At 34.1% G+C, this 26,141-nt stretch overlaps 1 protein-coding gene across 3 annotated transcripts in view; it reads right to left on the bottom strand.

The window, feature by feature from the left end:
- CSMD3 (CUB and Sushi multiple domains 3) overlaps window positions 1-26,141 on the bottom strand; it is a 525,852-nt gene that overhangs the window by 26,474 nt on the left and 473,237 nt on the right. For all 3 annotated transcript variants that reach the window (XM_042839423.1, XM_042839431.1, XM_042839438.1), the window contains 8 exons: window positions 25,860-26,033; window positions 18,799-18,972; window positions 17,906-18,079; window positions 15,613-15,798; window positions 10,730-10,903; window positions 7,638-7,820; window positions 6,379-6,555; window positions 4,396-4,575 (listed from right to left, as the gene is read on the bottom strand). In XM_042839423.1, coding sequence (XP_042695357.1) covers window positions 4,396-4,575; window positions 6,379-6,555; window positions 7,638-7,820; window positions 10,730-10,903; window positions 15,613-15,798; window positions 17,906-18,079; window positions 18,799-18,972; window positions 25,860-26,033 — 1,422 coding nt within the window. The remainder of the gene's footprint in view (window positions 1-4,395; window positions 4,576-6,378; window positions 6,556-7,637; window positions 7,821-10,729; window positions 10,904-15,612; window positions 15,799-17,905; window positions 18,080-18,798; window positions 18,973-25,859; window positions 26,034-26,141) is intronic.

Below are 26,141 nucleotides of genomic sequence, written 5' to 3'. Positions count from 1 at the left end.
ATCATTGCAGACACTGCTAAAGAGTATATCCCCTTCTATCCTGTAGCTCCCCTTTAGATACTGAAAGGCTGCTATCAGGTTACCTCCGAGCCTTCTTTACTCCAGGTCAAACAGCCCCAGCTCTCTCAGCCTGTCCTCATAGGAGGAATGTTCCACATTTTCTGTGAGTCTGTGAGTAAGCACAGGTTCACGAAAGGCAGGTCGTGACTGACCAACCTCATCTCCTTCTATGACTGGGTGACCAGTCTGGTAGATGAGGGAAGGGCTGTTGACATAGCCTACCTAGACTTCAGCAAAGCCTTTGACATGGTCTCTCACAGGCTTCTTCTGGGGAAACTGGCTGTCCGTGGTCTGAACAGATATACACGTCTTTGGGTAAGGAACTGGCTAGAGGGCCGTGCCCAGAGGGTCGTGGTGAATGGAGTGAAGTCCAGCTGGCAACCCATTTCAAGTGGTGTCCCCCAGGGGTTGGTACTGGGGCCCCTCTTAATATCTTTATTGATGACCTCGATGAGGGGATTGAGCGCACCCTCAGGAAGTTCACAGATGATACCAAGTCAGGAGGTGGTGTCGATCTGCCTGAGGGTACGGAGGCCCTGCAGAGGGATTTAGACAGGCTGGACCACTGGGATGAGGTGAATGGGATGAGGTCCTGCACTTTGGGCACAACAACCCCATATAGCGTTACAGGCTTGGGGATGAGTGTGAAGAAGGACCTGGGGTGTTGGTTGATGCTCGGCTGAACATGAGCCGACAGTGTGCCCAGTTGCCAAGAGGGCCAATGGCATCCTGGCCTGCATTAGAAATAGCGTGGCCAGCAGGAGCAGGGAGGTGATCATCCCCCTCTACTCAGCACTGGTGAGGCCACACCTCGAATATTGTGTTCTGTTTTGGGCCCCTCACTACAAGAAAGATGTTGAGGTCCTGAAGCGTGTCCAGAGAAGGACAGGAGTCCTTCTTTGGTGAGGGGTCTGGAACACAAGTCTTATGAGGAACAGCTGAGGGAGCTGGGATTGTTCAGTCTAGAGAAGAGGAGGCTCAGGGGAGACCTCACTGCACTCTACAACTTCCTGAAGGGAGGCTGTGGTAGAAGAGGGATTTGGCCCCTTCTGCCAGGCAATGAGCAGGACAGGGGGCAATGGCCACAAGTTGTATCAGAGGAGGTTTAAATTAGACATAAGGAAGAACTTTTTCTCTCAGAGAGTGGTCAGCCACTGGAACGGCTGCCCAGGGAGGTGGTGGATCACCATCCCTAGAAGTGTTCAAGAGGCATCTGTACAATGTGCTGCATGATATGGTTTAGCGCTTGTGGTGGCAAAGGTGATGAGGAGACAGTTGGACTAGATGGTCTTACAGGTCGTTTCCAACCTCGTGATTCTGTGATGATTCTATGGGACAGGAGCAAATCTCCTAGGAAGAGAGACTGAGAGAGTTGAGACTGTTCAGACTGCAGAAGGAGGCAGCTCAGGGCAGATCTTATCAATATATGTTAATATCTAAAGGGAGAGTACAAAGAGAATGAGGACAGATTCTTTTCAATAGTGCCCAGAGCCAGGAAAAAAAGAAATAGGCATAAACTGGAACACGAGAGTTTCTGTCTTAACATCAAGAAACATTTCTTTACTGTATGAGTCATGAATCACTGGCACACATTGTGGTGTCTCTTGTCCTTGGAGACCTTCAAAAGCCATCTGAACAGGATCCTGAGAAAGCTGTCCTTGGCAGGGGCATCGAACCAGATGATTTCCAATTCCTTTCCAACTTAAACCATTTTCTGATTTCATGATGCTGTGATACAGCAACAGCTCTCAAATATTCAACTTAAAGTATATTAAAGTATATTATAAAATGCAGGTCTGTGTTAAAAAACTAAAAATTAAACAAAACAAATGAATGCTTGAATAAGCATCTTTATGCATCTCAACAGCACCACAGAATCACTTATATCTTCTATTACAACAGCACTGCAACAATTACGTGCCCGTGTTCTGGCCAGTTCATTTTCCAATTACTTTAACTAAGTAGTACCAAAAGACCCTGGCATTTTCTCCTTACAGTAAGAACTAAATATTTTAAATTTCAAACATACTAATGAATATTATGTATTTATTTTATTTGAATAGTTAAATCAGTTATTAACTAGAGTTGCACACCCAGTGAATCCTAGAGATTCTTTATATTATTGTTATTTAGCATTTATACAAGAAATAAGTATCTACCGTCTAGAAATTGAAGCCAAAACTAACAGTCTGCTTCCTTCTTTATACATTTGTTTGAGTCAGACCAAAGCTAGCTCTCCTGCTTCCAGTCAGGTGCAGCACAGTCCTCAAGAATGCGATGCTGGGAAAATTTTGGTGAAATTGTATCATAAATAATTGTTCTGTCTGTTAATCTAATAGCTTTTCACTTACAGGCACTCTTAGAAGCAAATTAAATTGTAGTCAACCAGACTGGTTGGTCTGGTCATTCTTACGCTCTTAAAATCAGATTTGCAATTGAAGCTGTGTCTGGTTAAGAAGAGCACAATAAAATAGAAATGAGTTAATTTTTAAGAGAATCTGAAAGTTAGACATCCTCTGAAATCGACAAAATACAGAGAGTTATATTATACTTGGTAGCATATTGAAACAATCATACTTGAGAAGGAAAATACGTGCAACTGGAGTGGAGAATCAAAAGGATTTAACCTATTTTTCCTCAGGTGAGAAAATGAGGATATAGTCAAACATCCAGAAAAAAAATAAACTTTTCATGAGAACAAAGTAAGTACATGCTTAGACAATTAAGTTCTAGAAAACTAAAGATTAAACAAAATTAGTATCAGCTCAGGAAGAAAGAACATTAAAAATTTAATGTTGCTTCTTTACAGTTGCGATAGGTTTCTCAGAAAAAAAATTGTTTTGATGATGAGGGTGATCTTTTAGTAAAGTTCAGAATTTTTGCTATTTAAACTACAAATAAGTGTTTTAAAAAGAAGTTCAATAAAGCAGAAATATCACCAATACAATTAATAAATGAAAGAAAGCAAGGACCTGGAGATTCACCATTCTAGTTTTCACATTATAGAAGTGGTATTATATACACCAGAGTGGTATTTTTGTAAAGACAGAAACAACTGTACATGGCTTATCTTTGGTAATGACATCTTTAAGGTTAACAAACAAAAAAATATAAACTACCATCATTTCATACTGGCTAATTCAATTTAGCAACAAAATAATAGAATATTTCGTAATAGAGTATTTCGTGAGTGGTGTTCCCCAGGGGTCGATGCTGGGGCCTGTCCTCTTCAATATCTTTATTGATGACCTCGATGAGGGCATCGAGTGCACCCTCAGTAAATTCACAGATGACACCAAATTGGCTGGAAGTGTGGATCTGCCTGGGGGTAGCGAGGCCCTACACAGGGATCTGGACAGGCTGGAGAGCTGGGCTGAAGCCAATAGGATGAGTTTCAACAAGGCCAAATGCCGGGTCCTGCACTTCAGCCACAACAACCCCAGGCGATGCTACAGGCTTGGGGCGGTGTGGCTGGAGGACTGCGTAGAGGAAATGGACCTGGGGGTATTGATAGATGCTCAGCTGAACATGAGCCGACAGTGTGCCCAGGTGGCCAAGAAGGCCAATGGCATCCTGGCTTGCATCAGAAACAGTGTTGCAAGCAGGAGCAGAGAGGTGATTGTTCCCCTATATTCAGCACTAGTGAGGCCGCACCTCGAGTACTGTGTCCAGTTTTGGGCCCCTCACTGCAAGAAAGATATTGAGGCCCTGGAACATGTTCAAAGGAGGGCAACAAAGCTGGTGAGGGGTCTGGAACACAGGCCATACGAGGAGAGGCTGAAGGAGCTGGGAATGTTCAGCCTGGAGAAGAGGAGGCTCGGGGGAGACCTCATTGCTCTCTATAACTTCCTGAAGGGAGGCTGTAGTGAGCTGGGGGTCGGCCTCTTCTCTCGTGTCATTAGTGATAGGACCAGGGGGAATGGTTTCAAGCTACGGCAGGGGAGATTCAGGCTGGACATGAGGAAGTATTACTTTTCAGAAAGGGTGGTCAGGCACTGGAATGGGCTGCCCAGGGAGGTGGTGGAATCACCGACCCTGGGGGTGTTCAAGGAAAGACTGGATGTTGTGTTGAGGGACATGGTTTAGTAGGAGCTATTGGGAATAGGTAGTATTAAAAAGGAAAAAGAACCAGCAGCAACAAAAACCTGTCAACATGCAGTGCTGTCATCTAAAAGTTTTAAAACTGGAGAAAAGAACCAAGTGATTAAGTCATTTTCCAACAGCCAACCAACGTATTTGTAATAACATTTCTAAAAAAGTACTTGGCTGACTCCTTGCAATGAACAGTGGATGTAAATGAACTAGAAGAAATAGCTGACTAAATAGATATTATACCTCTGCATGTTGGGATTGATCCACTCCACGTGCCATTGCTAGTACAAGTGCGAATGGAGGAGCTATCTGACTCCATTGTATATCCAGGTTGGCACATATAAGTAACATTCTGTCCAACCACATAATCATCACCATATCTCATGCCATTTGCTGGAACGCCTGGATCTCCACAATTGATAACTGCAAGTAAAGAATTGAAAAACAGTTTTTAAAATTTGAATGGGATGTATTTATATATAAGAGGAAAACAGACAGGGCAAAACTAGGGATTTATTAGGGAGAAATAAGAGGAGCAAAAGTATAAATCTGGTCTTCATCAGCATAAGGTATGTCATCCAAATTAGCTGCCAAACACAACTCGAGCAGCTGTACAGTAAAAACATTTTGGAGAAAATCAATACACCTGTTCCAAAGCAGAAGTAATGGACTGTAGAATTTTGATCAGTAAAATTTTAAGATCATAAAATGAAAAAAAGCAAGAAATAAACCACGCATCGCTGCTACTGTTTCATACCTCCTATCACTTCCGAGCCTTATTGTTAAAAATGTAGGTATTTGTTGTCTGGTTTATTTTTTCCATTTGAACAACCTGAAAAAAAAAACATTGCCTGGAAAATTTTACAACTATGTATATAAACTGATGTGAATATTCAGGCAATCCACAATTATGTTACATAGTTTATTCCAAAATTGGGCCAATAGCATTTACACGAGAGAATGGTTGTAAAACCTCCTACGATTTCTGGTGTAAAAATTGCTGCAATGTCTTTTTTCTCAGTTCTCATGAATTTGGTCTATAAGTCTCAGGTTCAGTTTTCAGAGAAACAAATCACGAGAACCATAGTGGCAATGATCAAAAGCTGGTCTTTTCAGGGAAAAAAAAATAAAAATAATAATAATTAAAAAAAATAGTTTATACAACATGCAGCACACATGTTTTTAACAGTTCATCTAATAGTAAATTTGACAATCTCCCTGTAGTATCTTTATCACAGTTTCTTAGGCGGAAAACCCATCCTAGCTACTTCAAACTCCATGCCAAAGCGTGTCCAGTGAGACTGGCACGCCCTCTGTATCCTGGTTTCCAAAATGAGAAAACCTGTGGAGCATTCTGAACAAATCCCTTGTTGGTGAACTGAGAATCCAAGGTGCATTGTATACCTGCTACACAGTTTACCACAATTTGTGCAAAGGGATTTTAATTAATATGAGTGATTCAGATCTTCAGAAAAATGAAATAGTCCCAGACAACATAACATCTACCTGCAGATGTGGAATAGACTACAGAATATACACCATAACGTTAGCTGAACTAGTCTAAAGGCAGCTACTGATATACCACTAAATAAAAACACAGTTAAAAATAGGAAGACAAGAAGTACATAGGTCAAGTAATTACAGAGCAATCTCAATTGGTCTGTAGTCTATATATTTTGATGTACTATTGCATGAACAATGAATGCACAAATGTTATAGTTACAAGGTATACCTAAGAGCTTGGCTATACAGTTATTACACCATAGCAGAAAAGATAGAAATTCACCCATATCCTAGGCTCACTTATGAAACTCCAGCGGAGCAAATCTCTTCTGGATTCTTCACTTCCCCACTGGTAGTCAGCTCTTACATGGGTCTAGGAGAGGTGGAGTCAGGCTCCACCCCTTCTGGCAGCACAGGTGAATTGCCTTCACCTGTGCTTCCAGGGCTGACTCATTGCTCGCCTCAGGTGATCAATCAGAGGTTCAGGCTGTGATTCAGCAGTTCCCAAACAACTATGTGCAGCATTCAGTAAGCAGAGCATTCAGTAAAGATATTCTTCATCTTTTCACTACATTGTATTTTTAGAGTATTCCATGTACAAAATTATTTATGAAGTAGTGCAAGAAAAAGCCTTCATCTTATTTGCGGTCATTCTTTATAGTTTACTTCATTGTCTTCCAATAAAGCTAAAAACAAGGACTATATAGTAGACCTGTGTCTTACTTGTGCAGTTTGGCAAGGATCCAGACCATGTTCCGTTGGCAGTACATTGTCTTACAGATGATCCAGAAAGTATGTATCCTTCCATACATGAATAAATCACTGAATTAGAGAATGTAGTTCCATCAATGCGAAATACTTTTCCATTAGCAGTTGTCCCTGGATTACCACACTGTACAGCTATAAAGGAAAATATCAAATATTTTTAAAATGTAGTCAGTTGAGATCATTGTTGAAATAATAATGTCAAAGGACATCCATGTTGCCAGCAGTGTTATGTTACAGGAATCTGTGCTGTTGTGCCGAAAAATGAAGGTTTCACCTCCTACTGATAAAGCATGTTGTACAGTAAATAGCTGTCTTCATGAATCGTTTGCTTTTACCCTTTCAGGTAGCAACGCCTAAATAAATAAATAAATAAGAATTATTTAGCTACAAAGACAGAATCCCAACTAACCAACTAAGAAAGTGCCTGGTCTACAGTTGACATTGTATTCTTTGATTCCATGGTATGCATGCACTATAATATCATCAAAGTACATAACCAGTCAAGTACAATTGAGTCAAGTAGAATCTGTTGGGAATTATTTCTTATTTTTGAATCTAGATGAATAAAGTATAGATGATTATCTTATAAATATGTTTTCAAAACTCTTTTATGATAATACACAGAGGTGAACAATTCTAGAATGACTTACAACGAAGAAACTTGTTTCAGCATTTCATTTTCTACTGAAAAATATCAACGGTATCAATTAGCACAATTTTTAAACCAATCATTCACTACATAAAAATATCTAATGATATTATGACGGTGTGTTTTCTCTAAAACAGCTCTGTCTCTGAAATTCAAATTTATAAAGGTCATTAAAAAAAAATCTTTCACTGAAAATTGAGTTTTAGGAGACTTATCTACTACTCCATTTAAATTTTCTACTAGATAACACATAAAGCTGATGTTGGCTCAAAAAAAACCAAATAGCCCAGTGTATTTAAAAATAATGACAATCAAAAAACCAACTTATTTTAGAAAAGCAGTTTCTTGCTAGCAAATGATTTTAAATTTGCATCTTGGTGTCAAGCACATTACATTGCAACAACTTACTGGAAAAATTTTAATGGTCAGTATAAAACCATGTCACAAAACTGGCAATGTAATTTTTTTTTTTTTTTTTTTTTTTTTTTTTTTTTTTTCTGATTAGCATGTGTAATAACAAGAGACCTTGTAAAATGAGTGTATCTGTGTATCTTTGCTGATCTACCTTTACATTCAGGTTGTCTCCCAGTCCAACTTCCATTTGCCAGACACGTTCTTTCTTCTGAGCCATGAAGAATGTATCCAATATCACAGCTGAAATGTACTGTGCTTTTAATTTTAAAATTGTTTTCTTCCCTAGACCCATGACCTGGGATACCTGGATCACCACAAGAACCGGCTGTATCACCTAAAATTTGAAATACAGAGGTTAGAATAAATAGGAAATACTATGGTACTGCATGTAAAATACGTTTACATCTATTTACTTTATAAATAAACATATATTTTTTAGAAATAAAGATACACCTGAATGGGTGAGTCCCCATAACGACAAAATTGATTCAAAAATCATTTGAATTTTACCAATTTTATATAAATGCAGAACAGAAATTATCTCAATGTTTCCTTAAAAGATATTAAGCTTTTGGTAAGAACATCATCAAACAAAAATAAAACAAACAAACAAACAAAAAAGCACAAAATAACAACAACAAAAAAATTAGAAAGCAAAAACCTTGGTGATGCAAATTACATTGTCGTTTTATATAATATAGATATAAACAATTAGGACTACAGTTTATAGCATTTACAATTAGCATATTAACTCCAGCAGATATAACAGCTATATGACTGATTCAAATTCATGTACTCAAAAATTTAAACTCTTTTCTGTTTACCTATATCTTTATATGATTCAGATTAGTAAAACAGCCTGCCATCCCTCTTTAGAAATAAATGGTAAAATTACAGCCCAAATGTCAAGTCAAATAACATTATAAGTTTTTAGAATATCTAGCATCTGCTACTTTTTTTAAAATTCAAAAAGCTTTAGTTCAAGATACGAATCCTTCTGTTTTGCAGTCTTATTTTTTTTTAACTACAACAAACTTATTCCATAAGTGTAAAGTTTCTATAATAACACATCAATTTTCAGCAAGTTAGTTGCCATAATGACTAAAATAATATTTTGAGGGGAAAAAAAAGAAAATAGGCATTTTGCTGTGTAAGTATGAATTAAATATTTCTCTTGTAAAGTCAATTGTGTTCTTTTTTAATACCTAATTGTTACCAGAAATTATTTCTCTTTTAATCTTAGAGAGGTTAACTGACAGTTTTTGTTTATTTGTTTTTTTAATTGAAAGCTACAGAAACAGCTTCTTTCAGTGACTAATCACATCAGGAGTTTTAGTGTTATGACATTGTAACAGAACATATTTTCATTACCTCACAGATTTAATTCAATGGCTTTCACAGTCAACTCTGAATAAGAACCATGCTCCACTTGTGTAACAAATTCTCAGCTGGCATTACATTTTCATTAAAAGGAGATTATTTGTCTACTTAAGTTAGTACACAATAACTTTTGCCCTTATATTCTACATTGCTCTGAATTTATGACTCCAGCTGACATGCTTATGATGACCAAAAACTGAAGGCCGGAAGATATCAATGGGAAATCAAAATTCCTTCTAGCTCTGGAATGTGAAACACAAAGTGCAGTGTAACAGATAGGAAACATTTTAAGGGTAATCTAACAAAAACTTGGTCACTTTATGTTTGTTCACCTAGCATTTTTGAATTCTTATATAAAAAGATTAATAATGGTGTCAGCTGAGAATTACCTATTATTTATTACTGATATCACCACCAAAAAAAGACAGTGCCTAAGTCTTTAACGTTTGTAGGTTGCTCTGGAAGTAATGCCTCCTAAGACACCACAGATACAAAGAGCACAACAAAGAGCACAACAAAGAGCACAACAAATAATAATATTATTTGATAAAGTCTTAGCAACAAAACAATTTCTTCAACAGAGTCACTACCATTAGCAATGCATTTTAGCCAGTGATGAATGAGAGTTTGCATGCTGTGCTCATAAAAATCTGCACCAGTTGAGATGACCCACTACTGCTGTTGCCATTGCTGAAACACAGCATCTACCACCTCACTGTGCTCATATTCGCTTTGGTCTCTATATACATTCAGTGAACATCAGTGGGTGCAATTTTTTTCCTTATGGAGCAGTTTGATTGCTCATCTTTGCTTTATATGCACTTCCTTGTCAGAGGCATTTTTGTCAAGACTGCTCCTATGCAGCTATCTCTTCCATGACAACAAAATTTAATGGAATATTGGTGGGAAGGTTCAACCTCTACTGCAATACTGTTTATACCTGCCTCTGACACTATGGGTCAAAACAATGTAATAAGAGGCATTACTTTTGGCACAGCCCTTGTACATATCAATTGTGGAATCGTGTTATCAAGGCTAATAATGAAGACTAATAGATTCACACACTGTTTCATGTAAAATATGGTCATTCTGTATGGTAACCTGCAAATTAATTTAAAATGATAAACTCTTTGGTAAGAAAGTCTAAAAGATGTTCTAAGATAGAATACTTGCTTGATGCAGAACAGCTAAAGAAAATAACTGTACATAAGCTGTGGTCAGTCAGAATTTGATTCCCTATAATCTAGGTCAAATTAACTGTAATCTACGTCAAAGCAATGTTTCTTCATGAACTGAGAGAAAAAAATGATTGTATCAGATTAGAATTTTCTACAATTATGAGATTGGGATTAATTTATTTTTGTGACTTAGATTTCCATTTTTCATGTGATCAATGCTGCTAAACTAAGTTTGTGAAATAGTTTCCTAAATGTTAAGTAGATCTGGTAACTTATCTTGACTTCAGTGAGATCTAATTTATTAGAAGGATTAGACAGTTTTCTCTCAAAATGAAGTACTATCATCTGAAATTATTTGGAGTTTTTAGGGCTTTTTTATAAAGACGTATGTATTATACAATTAAGACATGACAGAGGTTTCATAAAGTAAATATTAATTACTTTGGAAATAAATAAATAAATAAATAAAGCATTATGTTGTGAAGATATTAGTTTTTTTGCTAGTAGAATTCTCACTTTTGGGAGACTTTACTTCTTTCTATTTCTATTAAAATATTATTTAAGTTTTATACATTATTTTCCGGGTTTAAAATGGCTTTCTGATAAAATCAATCATAGAATGTACTACAAAATCAAATTAATTCAAAGCAACTTCTGAGCACACTCATTAATTCAAAAATATTACCTGAGCAATGAGGAAGAGATCCACTCCACTGTCCATTTAACTGACATGTACGAGATGACTGCCCTAACAGAGAGCGTCTACCTGTGCAAGTATAATGAACAGTAGACCCAAATGTATATTTATCTCCAGATAGGACCGCGTTAGGAGGAACGCCAGGATGGCCACAGTCAATCACTACAATGCATAATTATTGGAGATAAAAAAAGGTTATTATCACTGATCAAACAGTTCGTAGTTATCATTTTCATAACTTCATATATAAATTTTTGAAGACCATCTTAGGGCTTCAGGGAGGTGAGCACTTTGCATGATAAGTATAAAGTTCATTACGGATAAAAAGCTGTAAAACAAATGCTTCTATATTTCAAAAATGTGTTTTAGATAAAGATATTGATGTCCAAAGACATTCACAAAGCTGAGCTTTATGGCACGGTCATATACAAGCACACAATCATGCATGCATCTGTCAGAGAAAAATACAGTAAGACATTATCTGCCAGTCACTGATGAACTAGAGAATATACAAACCTGAATCTCTCATTCACTGGGCCCTAATTATTGATTGTGGCATCTATTAGGCTTATAAACAAGATAATTAAGTTTTGCTTTAAACCTTAATTCCATGCTACTTCACAGGTTTTGGTTAATTAAGATATTCCATTCTATGAATAAAATATTTGTGTACATATTCTAACAACTTCTTGTTTTAGCCTGCTCATATGTACAATCCATTGATGCTAATTCTGCAGAGACTGCATTGAATAGTCTGACATTCTTAGAAATTATCACATCTCTATTATTTTTTCATTGCACAAGTTTTGATTGGTAATTGCAAGATATTTTCATACTGTCATTAATTTTTAATACCCTCATAATCTAATTCTGCTAACTGGCTTAAATGTCAGGATGTATGTAAACTCAAGAAAGAATATGGGAATGCTTAGCTACTTATTTTTGTCCTTTAATTGCCTTTTATATACAAAAAATACAGTAAGTATTTCTTGCTATAATTTTGTTAAGGCAGTCATAGTTTTAGGAATAAAAAACAGGTGAAATTTCAGAAACTTGATCTAAAATCAGGACAGTGTCACTGCAACAATTTTAGCAGTCTTTCATCTATTGGAAAGCTCCAAAACATTACAGTGAAGCTACTGAGGCATCTAGCTACTGAATAAGAGTTAAGTAAAATTTCAAAGGCCATATGCATCATTGTGAAGAGTATTATATATAAACAATGCATGTAATGGAAACAAATCTATGTATTGAAAAAAATTAACTACTGTCTTTTAAGAGCATACATAATAAACACCTCCATATGCGAAGCCAACATACAAAGAAACTTAAGAATTCAGAGTGAATAGTAAATTTAAAGCAAGCTACATTTGGCAAATTCTGACAAGATTAACATTCATGAGCTAAATTCACTCTATCTACAAATTAATCCAACCTTACACATTTCATTTATTTTTTACACTTGTGTATGGCATGTGGCAAATCTTGACCAAATATTCATATTTATATATATACTGAAAATCAGACATTGCAGCTGCAAATACCAGGTTGCTGGAACAGCCCTTAAATCATACAGATTATTGTTGCTGTTTGTTTAAAATCAACACTCCACCATCTTCAATATCATAATATTTTCAGCAGGTTTTTGTTGTATTTTTAATCAGAAGCCTAATCAAAGTCGAGAATTTATTCCGTTCTCTAGTAATTCAGATTTGTACAACAGCACATTGGCTGTACAATATAACATTAAAGCTACATGTAAATATTTTTCTAATAATTACTTTCACTCTTAGTGGTTTACATTTATACATACACTGATTTCAGTGTCACATTTTCTCAAGGATCCAACTAGCCTTCTTGTTTCAAGATCCTTCTTCATCCAAGAACCCTCTTGTTTCAACCCCACAAAGGATTTAGGGATGTTTTATGTGATTGATTGGCTCTGATTTAAAATTAGTCACCACTGTACTTTTTGATAGACTTGTAAAATGATGAGACTAGTTCATAATACAAATCAAACACTTCCTGTTATCATGTTATTTGTTTAGTCATACATTTATATAAAATCTACTATTGTTCATGATTTTACAGAAAGAACTTAGAACGTTATTAGTAAAAAAGCATATTTACCATCTAGGCTTCAGTAAAATGAAACTATTTCTTTTTTTGAACAGTGCTTACAAATTTTGCTGATTTTTTTTTTTTTTTTTTTTTTTCGGTCATCTTTATTTTTCTCATTTGCTTCTTCTGCCATTTTCAGAGTAAAAGATGTTATCACAGAGGAAACATTACTTTTGTGTCAACACCTTACAATATGCAGTTTGGGTATTTCCTATACAAACTTTTTCTCTGTATTCATATTTGTACCTTAAAGTCCTGGGATCCTAATAACTAATCTAGAAAATGAAATTCTGATAAAAAGATATTTAAAAAAAAAAAATCAAATGTGAGATTTCAATGGCTACTTTTTTTCCTAGGGGAGAAAACAAACAAACAAACAAACAAAAAACCCAACACCTTCTAATCATCAAATACAAAGATAATACTGACCAATTATATAAAAGATATAACATTCTGCAAAGAAGTATAAATTTACACCAGTTTCTGGTCAAATGTGATTATGCATCAAAGAAATTACAACATTGTTAGTTTGAAGTCCAATTCAATTTATAAATGTTATGTTTTTCTTGAGCAGTAAATTAAAAAGCATATCATCAGCTTTCTATAATCTGCAGAGCTGTCAACAAGTCATGAGTCTATCTATCTGATAGCTGAGAATGGGTGTATATGTCCTATTGTCAGGGAAAAAAAGTCAGGACAAGGTACTATGATAGAATTATTGAGAGGATGACAAAGACATCAGCAAAAAACTAGCTTATATTATTTGGATTTCGAGCTTGGAATATGGGAATTCTGTCTAGATGGTAGTTTACAAATAACAGATTAAAGTACATTTCTGAGAACTTAATTGAGAATACTCTGCAATCCAGGAAACAAATATGGTCACTGAAATTCTCTAAGGTATACTGTCAAAATGTATCTTTCATTCTGATTAGGCTACAAATTTAAAGTGCTTTTCTAGTAGTATGTGCCTGAATAGCATATGCACCTTAAAGTCTTTAATTGAAAGGAAAATTTGAAAAAGCATTACGGTCTTAGTCAACAGTTTCTTACAGGATTTGTATTAGTTAAAAGATCAGAACTTGTTGTAGAACATCACATTTCAAATTAACTGATTTACTTTACAGGTGAATATTTTTTTCTTTGTCACAGTGTGTCTCTTCTCCATTACTCTATTGGTATTTCAGAAGAAGATAAGCTCTTTGAGTGCAGTTAAAGAGAGACTGAATTCCAGCTAGGTCAAAAAAAAAAAACAAAAAAAAAACAAAGATTCAAAGGAAAACAGTCAGCCAGCTTTTAGCTTATTTTCCATTGCTCTTACAGTGGAAAATGCCAGCAACTGAATGGCTGCCTTGCGTATGTGTAAAACAGAGCCAATTTGCAAAATACACTAGAAGTTGATGGGGTCTTATAAAAATGTACAGTAGATGCATCAGAGTAATTTTAGTAAGCTCTATGATTGCGATTGTTGAATAACTTGGATATGTCTGATTTACAATTCCTCAACCCCTTTATACAAATTATGCAAATAAAGCTGAGGATGCCCTTTCAGAATTCTATGTAGCACTTTCACTGCCAAAGGAAAACTTGAAAAAGATTAAAATGGGCAGTAGTAAATAATTTCTGACAATTCTGCATGAAGATTAAGTGAGAAAAACACAAAAAGAGAAAGAAAAAAATCTTTGTACCTTTACATACAGGAGATACCTGGAGATATGTTACTATTAGTTAAAATTTGTATTTCTGAAACAGTATTGTTATATCAAAATGAATGTGTAACAGTTTAAGTCCATTATAAGAATAATTCTGAATTACAGTTAATCTGCTTATCCTGTACAAAGTAGAAAAAAGATCCAGAACCAGGAGATTTCAGCAGTAAAAATAAATAAATAGCAGATTTTTTTTTTAGAGAGAGGATAGCAAAATTGGAAAAATCCTAATTATTGAAAGCAAAAAAAAAAAGTAAAATTGAGAACAAATATGTAATGTATTGTAAATGTTTGTCCATGACTCCTGAACAAGGAAAATTTTTTTTTCCTTTTATCTTAGTGAAAAAGCTTTCAGCCTTACTCAGAGAGAAAACTTGATCCCAAAGTAAAATCTTGTATAAAAGTTTATAAAGAACTCAGCAAATCAAGCATCCCAGTCAGTGAAAAATTTATGAAATATCTACGGCATCACAGATTGAAAGTTCTTCAGGACAAACAAACAAAAAATCTTTGTGTTTATCTCTTTGCCTTCCTGATGGATAGGTTGCATATGACTTTTACTCAAGTAGTGTGAAAAGCTGAGAACATCTAAAGGACATTTTTGGTTCTCTTTTTGGTGTTTGCCTAATGTACTCAGATATTTTGATCTTGCTGTTGTCCCAGATGATGTCCAGAAAGTATTAGTGGCATAATCCAATAGTTGGCCCTGTATTTTTTAAGATTCAGTATCATTGTAGTTTTGTGGTCAATTGAGATGTATTGATAAAATAAATGGATAAGTTTTTCTGAAGTATTCAGAGATTTTTTTGTTTTCTTTATTGCATTTCTCATTATTTCAATGCTATTTGCTGCATGAAATAACAATATAATTGCTGTACTTTAGCTGCCACTGAAGCTCCACTTCTCTCATTCTTGCACACACAAATATGTAAATAAATATGATTATTCTAATCGCTTTTCTGGTACTGATAGAAATGTTGTGTAAAATAATATCTAGTCCAGTTAACACTTTTAACAGAAGCATACACATTATCTACTTACTAATGCATTCAGGCAGTGGTTTGTCCCAATGGCCATTTGGTTGGCAAACTAAAACCGAAGAACCAAATAAAAAATAACCAGGATTACAATCATAAAATACCACTGTGCCATACGTGAAATTTCCATGTTCTATTTTACTCTCTCGTATGGAATTTGCAGGAATTCCAGGATCAGAACAATTCACCACTAAAAAGAGAAAAAAGTATAGACTTGAGGTTACTAAAATAGTCTTGAGATGGCCTCCTATCCATTGAATGAGAAACTTGCAATGTTTCAAACGTGTTAATACCTTGTTTTTATTATATTATTATACGGAACTAGGAAGATTATATAAAACTTGCAGAGGCTAAAATCAGGGGAAATAAAAGGAAATGATTATTCACAATAAGATAACACTGTAAAAGTCTTTGCTGCTATAAGTGACATATAAACATATTCAATTAATATACTTTCCTTTACTGAAATTTTACCCACAGCTGGAAAGAGGTTACAGGGCAAATGTGCCATTAGTCTAATCCACACAGCAATACAAATGTAGTTATAAGCCTATACTAACATTTTGATGACTAATCACATCTTTGAGACACATTTTTTGAGCTAAAGGACAGATGATCAGATAGTGATGACAGTGGTGATGCTTCCAGGACCAGAAAATAGCCCAACAAATAGATATGAACTTTTAAAAATATGGGTAAACTTTGATGATTAAAATTTATTTATTTATTTATTTATTTATTTATTTATTTATTTCCTGATTACATCAGGTTTGATACATTTAAAAATAGTAAAATACTGATTTTTTTTTTTTTTTTTTTTTTTTTTTGGCAGTTTACAGCTAAACTACTCTTCTGGTGAGCCACTGCACATTACAAGCACCAGTAATGATGTACTACACAAAGCTGGCTCTTCTTAAAGTCTTTTCTGAAACCAGTAGATTTGCAGATGTGTAAAATTCCAGAAAATTGCATTTTACTGTGCAATACCCAAACAACAAAGTGATTTACAGCAGCTAGACTGAAAAACAGATTTGTTAGTTACCTTTAATCCACAATACGTGTTTAGTATTGCAAATTAAAAAAAAAAAAAACAAACAACAATTGCCTCTCACAACAAAGAGACCCTTGGAAAATAAAGTTCTGTCAACTATCACTTAAGGCAAAGTGATTGAAGGAAAGTAAGTGGAGGACGATTTAGCAAAGAAAAACAACATATGAATACATAAAATGATTTAGAATTATGGAATCTGATTATTGTTTAAGTTGGAAGTGACCTTCAGGATGTCTAGTCTAAACCCCTTCTGCAGGACATCTCTCACTAGATTTCTCAAACTCCACTCAACTTCACTTTGAACATTTCCAAAGATGGGGCATACACAGTTTCTATGAGCAACTTGTTCCATTGTTTCACCACACATCAAAAAATGGATTCTCTATCTACAACCTAAATCTACCGTCTTTCAGTTTAAAGCTGATATCTCTTGTTCTATCTCTAGTAGGTCTGGTAAAAAAATCTTTATCAATCTTTCTTACAGAAAAAATGACCCAACTCTCCCAGTCTGCCTTCATATCTTCATAAAGGAGTTGCTTCAGCTCTTTGGTCATCCTTCTTGCTCTCCTCTGGACCAGCTCCAACTGTTTGGGTCTTTCATGTGAAAGAGAGCTGAACCAGTATTCCAGATGCAGTCTCATGAGAGTGGAGAAGAGGTGGAGAACAACCTCACTCTACTTGCTGGCCACGCTTTTGATGAAACCCAGGATATATTGGGCTTTCAGAGCCTAAAATAATTTAGGGTATTGGGAAAGTACCCAAATGTATTATGACAATGAATAAGGAAAAAAAAAGAAAGTAGTTGAGCAGAGCAGTCAGATACATGGAAATGAAATAGGCGAAAAAAATACATTTTCCTGTGCAATTTTGAACTATACTGGCTAAAAATGTAGTGTATTATTTCAAGATTTTAAAAAGTTCCTTGTCTTCTCTGTATAAACTTGCTTAAGAAACTTGTAAAAATTATTTTAAAAAATCAACAAAAACTGCAAACACATAAGAAAGTTTCTCTGCAACAGTTGTCCTGACAACTTCCTGAATATAAGAGAGACCTCTTATATTCTAACTGAAAAATGAAACATTATATGATTATTAGTAAGACGTTGTCATGGTTTTATAATTTTTGGTTTTATGATTTTTTGGTTTTAATGCACATTTTATCTTAACAGTGTCCCTTTACCTTCAGTTTATTTTCCAACCTTTATTTTCCAACTGAGTTTGAAATCTGTAAATGCTTGCTTCATACCTTTGCATATTGGAGGTGGGTGGCTCCATTGTCTATTAGCCTGACACTGTGCTTTGGTTGGTCCTTGCATAACATAACCAGTATTACATGAGAATGTCACAACATCATTGAAGTTGAAACCATTTCCACTTGTTCTTCCATAAATCGGACTACCAGGGTGCCCACAGCTAACAGCTAGCATAACACAAAACAAAGGCAGAGAATGCTGTTATCAGATTTCATGATTTATAATTATCACTATAATTTACACGGTAGAGCATTTTAAGTTTTTTTTTTTTTTTTTTTTTTTTTTTTTTTTTTTTTTTTTTTTTTTAATAAGACACTGAGTGCTTTCCATGAAAAATGCATATTTAGCATTCCTATAAAAACTGACTACAGAAGTACCTATTGTCAGAGCAGATATAAGAAAAATCAAGCACAAATTTGCTTGAAAATAATTTCCAAAATTATAAATATTTATTTCTGATTTAGCAAAGTCCAGTGGAGTCTAGTTTGCTTGCCACATGTGTTATAATATAAAGTGTAGAATATAAAACAATAATGTTTTTATAATAATGAAGTAGAAATAAAATAAAATAAAATTATTACAGAAGTTTTAAGTATCTTTTTCTGTGTAAAACAACGTAAAGACAGCAAACAGTGAACAGTAAAGGTACTGAATTAACATCTTAATGATGAAGCTTTCTGCAACAAAAATGAAGATATAAAAACAGAAAATTTGCATGTGGACTAAAATGTATTCAATACAATGATATTACTGAATCTGAACCATTTAATCATAGTAGTAATTCACTTGAAAATCCTCATTTTTCAAAGTTCAAAGATACACCTCATCTTGTCTGAGAAGGACATTTCGGTAGCGGAAATCAATATGCATTGTCATGCTTACTTACGCACACAAGATGGAAGCTGACCAGACCAGTTGTGATCCTGTTGACAGATTCGTACAGAAGAACCAATCAACCGAAAACCAGGACTGCATTGGTATACAACCGTGTCTCTATACCCATAATTTTCTCCAATTACTTGACCGTTGACTATAAGATCTGGAATACCACAGTGACCAGCTAGATTTTTCAAATTAAATGATAAAAACAAATATTGTCAGTAAATATGTCAGAGAAATTTTAAATATACCTCTTAATTTACAACAAAGAAATCTTCCATTCAAACAATCAAGTGTTTATTTCTATTAACTTGGGGAAAACTGCAGTATTACACAGTATAAATAGAAATAATTCCCATCAGAAAAATAAAACTGCATGCATCATAAATTCAGCATTCTTCCAATGAGAATAAATTACTTTAGACAACTTGGTACTGAAATCTGCCTTTCTTATACATTGGTCTCAAAAGAATCCCAAACATAAATTTGTTTAGGCTGAAGTTAATCAGTGCAACAATATCCCGTTATCCTACAACTACATCCAAATGTCCTGTCAAAAACCAATGTTTTGGACTAGTCTTCAACCTTGTACTTTTAATCCAGAGAAGTGGAGGAAGAAATTAAGTATGCATCTTTTTATTTCACTATTTTTTTTTCTCACTGAACTTAAAAATAAGCACAACAATTCACCAATTAACTTGAAAAATGGAAATGATGTCACATGACAGAGAACTCAAACTAAACTAAACTAAACTAAACTAAACTTAAATAAGGAAAGCAAGTAGTGTTACAACTAGTACTTAAGTTTAAGTGGAAAAAATATTACTGGACACTCAAACTCCTTTGTTCCCCATTTGTCCTATAATTCTAAAGAAAAAAAACAAACATCAAACCCTTAAAGCCATGAGGTTGCTAGTGAGAAAATAGATTTAGAGGCAAAACTGTTTGTTCTTTCCTTTTAACTTTGGAGCCTTTATAATGCTCTGATGTATTTTTCTCTTTCTTTGAAGGTTAGAAACTTCCTATAAAAAAAAAAATACAAAATACATTGGCAAAGCTGAGATTTTCTTGCCTCTGGAAGTTTAAGTCTCACAGGGCATTTTTCTGACTGAGAGATGTAAAAAATCTAGTAGATAAACAAACAACAGCAATCAAACCACCAGATGGATTTGGCCCTATTGGTTTAGTTTTCAAAACATCATCTGACATGTTGGTGCAGCTTAGTATGTTTGCCAAATAAGGTGTACATAATGGTATACATAGTTACTGACTAGAGAACCTCTGAGACCACAAATGAAATTTGCACTGATTTATTTATCTGAATTCTCTCCATTATAATAACGTCAGATACTCATTAATATTTTTCCATAAGTGCTTTTACTTGCTTTATTTTTTTAATCTGAAAATCTGTTAACCTGATCTCCATCAAAGGTAATTAATTAAGATCTTTCCCTCACAGAAATTGCCATCATTACTTCTCCAAAAGCATGGAAGGAAAGGGAAAGGAAAAGGGAAAGGGAAATGGATCTGCATGATTTGGTTTAGTGCTTGTGGTGTCAATGGTGATGAGGAGGTGGTTGGACTAGATGATCTTATAGGTTGTTTCCAACCTTGTGATTCTATGAGGATTCTATGAAAGGGAAGGGAAAGGGAGGAGGAGAGGGAGAGGGAGGTGGAGACGGATAGGAAACACTGAGATCTGAAATCATTATTACTTAGTCTTCTTTTTCATTGGAATTTTTTTGTTTGTTTGTTTCCCAGATTGTATGATTCTGTGTGATTCAAAATCAAGGTGTTAATTCATTTTTCTCATGAATGTTAGTAGAATTTTTCACTTTTGTCATTTTTCTCTTAAGATACTGGTGGAGAAAGGAATTCCAAAATGTTAATTACAAATTAAACACACGCCCACAGTAACTATTGAATATTCGTGTAGTTTTCATGGTTCAATTCTGCTGGCTTTTGCTTTACGAGACTTCTACTTTAAATTTTCATTTTAATGTATTTACATCAAATACATTTTTTCATTTGAATATTATTTTGAAGTGAATGTCTTATAATGTAATGAGAGGCCTAAATTATTCCTCTTAAATGCATTTGAGAGTTTAGTAGTTAAGCTTTGCAGGTTGATTGTTTTCACTGGGGACTAAATGCAAATACTAAAAACTGGGTATCATACTGAGAGAGCTCTCTGTAAACATGAACAAAATCTATCAGAAAAAAAAAAAAAAAAAGCAAAAAAACAAAACAAAACAAAACAAAAACCTAAGCAGAAAACTCAAAACAAAAGTATAATGATTAGAAATTGGAAAGCAAAGGACTGCTGAGAGTGCTGCTGGGAGAACAAAGGTCTGAAATCAGAACAACTGTTATCTTCTGTTTTTTATTTCTCTTGTGTGCCAGGACATTTATTTTGCAAATAGATGAGAAAACATTTAAGAATTAATAATTCTACTTTTAATTTCCACTCCTTTTTGCACAGCCAATAAGACACTGAATATTGACTTACCATGGATGAAAGATTAATAGCACTATTATTACGCAATAGATCACTTTTTTTTTTTTTTTTTTTTTCATCCCCAAGTTAATATTCTGGTTCTAAGAGCAATTACAAGCAAATGATACAATACAAACACAACTCTTGGAAGTCTATTAGAACATGAAAAAGAATGCTATAAAATTTATGGAAAAAATGAGAGAGAAGAAGTAGATCAAGCAGTACTTCTGATCTATATTTAAGGGAATAAGTGAGCGAGAAACAAAACACAAAGCATTCTTAAATGCACAAAAACACATTAGAATACAGCATTTGTCAGTATTCACTGTACTTCACTGTAGTAAGAACAAGCTCATGGAAAAAGAAATGCAAGAATAAAATAAGCAAATGTTAATCAAAATCTCCATCCAAGAAAAAATTCTAACATCCTAGTAGTAATTAAATTGACTTCACACTACTAGCATTCTAGAATGCTCTTTTTCTCAGTATAGCCTCATACATTTTCAGTTTCTTTGCTTCAGTGTATAAGACCAAGTTCATTCCCATATTACTATGAAACAGCTATGAAAGACCTATAGAGCAGGGCTGTTAATCCAGCTGAGGCCTCTAGATCATAATGCAGCCTGTAGGTTTAAACGCTGAATTAGAATACTTTTTTTTATGCAGGCAGTGGGTGAAATATGAAGAAAAACATTCAATAGGAATGTTTTACTTAGCAACAGATATTAGGGGAAATAAGGTCCACAACATCGCCTGTTTCTATCTAGGTTACTCTACTCTTTTGAAAAATAACTGTAGAGAAATACCATTAAGTAAGAAAAAATCAGGCAAAAAATCTCAATAAAGAATTTTCATAACATCTGAACACCTAATAAAATACCTAGCTTAACAGGAAATAGTGCTCCACCAATGCAGAGCTCAACTTAATGACAGAACCTTTGAAACCTCAGCTGTAAAGCAGGCTTATTTTCAGCAGTGAAGATTACTCTCTGAGATGCAAAAATAGGAATAAAAGTAACACAGAATATTTGATTGAATGGAAAAACCATACATGTGCTTATTTTATTCACCAATAGCTCAAAACCTCAGTGTGATAGTGAAAGAAATCTACGTATCAGTATGCTTTCGGAAAAAGATATCCAGGATATTATTCAACAGCAAACTTCACTTCTCCTCTGCAGGACTTACAGTTCTCACAAGGATATATTTCCTTAATATTATCCAGGTTACAAACAACATCTTTAAAAAATGACACTACTGCTATTTCGCATTAAAAAAAAAAATGAAATATATCCCAATAACACTGTATGGAGTCTATGAACAAATGCTGATGTTTAACACTCTCTCTAATCAATTTAGCTTTTTTTTTGCTGCTACCTTTTTCAGTCTATTAAAACTCTAGTATTAGCGATGTAGACAAGACACCCTTTTCTTATTGATCAAATAAGCCCCATTTCAGTATTTAAATTCAGATAAATATTTAGCATTTTATAAAGACAAGTGTTAATTCTCTAAGCAAATTTTTATAATAACACCAAGATTAACAGTAAGTTTACATCAATTAGCTAGCCTATTTCAGGTTGGGCAGTTGATTGAAAATATTCTATCCTTTTTTTCTTATTTTTACATGTTTTTCATGATAAAATATGATCAAGCAGACTCTCTGTATTTCTTCCTTGGAAAAAGGCCAGCTTTAATAACTAGCTAGTGAGTGACACTAAAATAACAACAGTAATAATAATAAAACAAAAACTGAGGATTTTTTTCATTGTCATATTTTTTTTTCATATTTTTTGTCATTGTCATTTTTGTTAGGATTTTATTTTATTATTTGAACATTTTTTTTCCTCACTAGCTAGAGAGAATAAGAATACAGATCCAGAACTCAGTTTCCCACTGCATTTTGCTTAACTGAGATCATGACATTTATATGACTACTCCCATAGTACTGTACTGTAATTCAGGTTTTCTGAACAAAATGGGTCAAAAGTCAAAACAAAAGACAGACTTTCATAAACCCTTTGAGATCTTTCGGGTCTCATTACATGGATAATTTATACTTAAAATTAATCATTAACTTTTAGGGTAGAACTACACATATTATCTAAAGTGTCAAGCTACCATACAGCTGTATCTAGGAGTTAGTATAACCTTAACCTACCTACAGAAATAGACAGGATTGCCTAAAATGATTCCAGACCTCCTGTCTGCTGAAAAATAATCTGCTTTTCTGTTTTACAGAGGACGATAGAGAAATGCAGACCACAGCAAGCTTCCTTTGGCCTACTTTTTTTCTGTGGCTCCAAAATATTTCCAGTATTAGGCACGCATACAAATCTTAAAGCATTTTTATTGCTGTCACCTAATTATCTCCCATTCCGTACTTGATGCCTTCTATGATGCCTTCTGATGCCCTTTATGCCTTCTAGCCTTTTCTTCCTGATATAAGGATGCTAGAATTAAGGTGTCAGTTTCTTGGGGGCTGTGCACCCATTCAATCCAACAGATGACATCTTCTTATAAAAAAAAATAATTAAAAAAAAGAATTAAATAGAAAAATGCGGTGTTCAAAAAGAAGTGTAGTTGTATTAAATGTTCTAATTCTCTTTGCCAAACGATGTCTCCTAAGATTCAATGGCCATAAAGTACTATTCTTCTCCTTGAAAGAAAAGAAATAGCAATGGAAAAAGCAAGACAAAATAGGACTGTGAAAATTATTCACTATTCATAATTTTTTCTAACTATATATAGATGAAAAGAAAATTAGGTTGTCTAACATAATAATTAAACGAAAGACTGGAGTTTAACTTTCAAAAAAATAGCTTGAGATTTTGAGCTGAATACCTGGAAATTTATATTATTTTATCTTGTATGATTTCATTAATGTTATCTAATTGTTAAAGGAATCATCAACACTTCAAAGAGAAATACACTGGTAGCCAATTGAATCCAAAAATCAAGTAAAGACTAAGCAATCTTTTAATATTATTAAGTTTATATTAGATTTTTATTTCCAGAGGCAAATGTCAGAGGAAATAAATTTATTTTCTGTTAAGCATCACTTGCTATAAAGTTATTTTGGCAAATTCCTAAAATGTGTATTTTCCCTAGGTGCTGTTCACAACAAGCATAGAATTTGGCATTTTTTAAGATTATTTTTTCTCTGCTCTAATTTTTATATTTCTGCAAACATGAGTAGCTGTAGCCATTGCAGATAAACTCCTAACTATGAAAAAATATCAGCATGTTTTGGCTACACATGTATTATGGTGCCCCAAACCTGCAAGATTTAGAAATCTGTCCTTAATTTTCTCATAATTTAAAGAAAGCTAAAAAGTAAAAATAAAAAAAATATTTAAAAAAATCGAACATAAATAGCTTCTTTTCTTTCCCCCCTCTGCTAAATGCTTTTCACAGTAAAAGTGAAACATAAGAACTTCCTGTTCCCTTCAGCTATTTGTCAGGAAATCTTCCAGCTTCAGACTTGCAGCTTGATAAGCAACACTTTTGCTTATTCATGAGTCATTCAGATTAAGCTTAAGTGAGGATTTATACCAACCAAGTAATACTGAACTACCAAAAGAAAACTATTTGAAGCAAACAGCAGTTTGCTGCAAAGGGCAACAGCAAGTAAAAGGGTAACAGCAATCTGCACAAAGAACAACAATCTGCAATAAACAGTTAATATCTAATTTCAGATCCTTCTGAAAGTCTACATTTACAGATGTTCCTTTATATTTTCCTACTTCTGTGTCTTTCACGCTACTTTCTTAAACTGGGACAAAGTCATCACTTTGATTTCCACTAAAACTAAAACTAAAACTATAGTTGCATATAAAGTTCAAATCAATGCCTCTACAGTTGTAACTCAAATAATATTTAATAATTAATCATATTAATAATTAATCATATTAATAAATAACAAAGAATTAAAACAAAATACTAAAGAATTAAAATGGAATACTGCAATTGTTACATTGTTCAGGTGTTCCTTTTTCATGAACAACTTAGTGTCTGGTGTCTGAGTATTTTAAATAAGTGAAGATGCCTAAACAAGTACAACCAAAGGGTTTTCAAACTGTATACATCATACGTGAAGAGGGATTTTCTGTCAGAAATAATAACAGGAGCTGAAATGCTCCTGTTTGTGTTTCCATGTATTTATGTTTTTTATTGTATCTTTTGCAATTGTAAAAATTAATTCTATAACATATTCACTAAGTTCAGATCTACTATGCAATTATTTTAGTAAGGATATATATTAAAGGTGACAGATCTGAAATTCATCAGTCTTGCTATGTGTGAATAGATCTGTTATAAAGCCATATGGAGGAGTGCAATAACACGGGCTTTGCTTGTGTGGCAGATACTGAAAAAGGGATTCAATTTGTGGAAAGATTAGCACAGTTATCTTTTGATAGGAAAAACAGCAACACGAATTTTTAAACTGCAGAACTCTCTTAGCATTTATATTTGGAAGGGTAACAGAAAGAGATAAGTTGACTAACTTAACTTACTTTTGTCTGCTACAGAGAAAGAAAATAGACATGCCATGACAGTTGTACCCATACCTAAACATCTGGTCTCAATTCCACTCCAGAGTCCAGAGGACAGACATTCCCTCACAGCAGAGCCAACAAGCATGTATCCTGAGTCACAAGTAAATATAGCTGTAGATCCATACGTGATTTGAGTTCCAATCTTATTTCCATTTGGAGGTGTAGGAAGTTCTCCACAAGATATAACTTTATAAAAGCAAAAGAGAACAGAAATTTATACCTTTATATCACAAAGATGCATGCAATAATATGTAACTCTATGATCCTATGATTCTATGCAACATTAATCAAACA

The sequence above is a fragment of the Centrocercus urophasianus genome, unplaced genomic scaffold (genome assembly GCF_019232065.1).
Source record: "Centrocercus urophasianus isolate 14NV4802_14NV808 unplaced genomic scaffold, USGS_Curo_1.0 seq_11, whole genome shotgun sequence".
NCBI lineage: Eukaryota > Metazoa > Chordata > Aves > Galliformes > Phasianidae > Centrocercus > Centrocercus urophasianus.
This window is presented reverse-complemented; position numbering and strand designations above follow the sequence as displayed.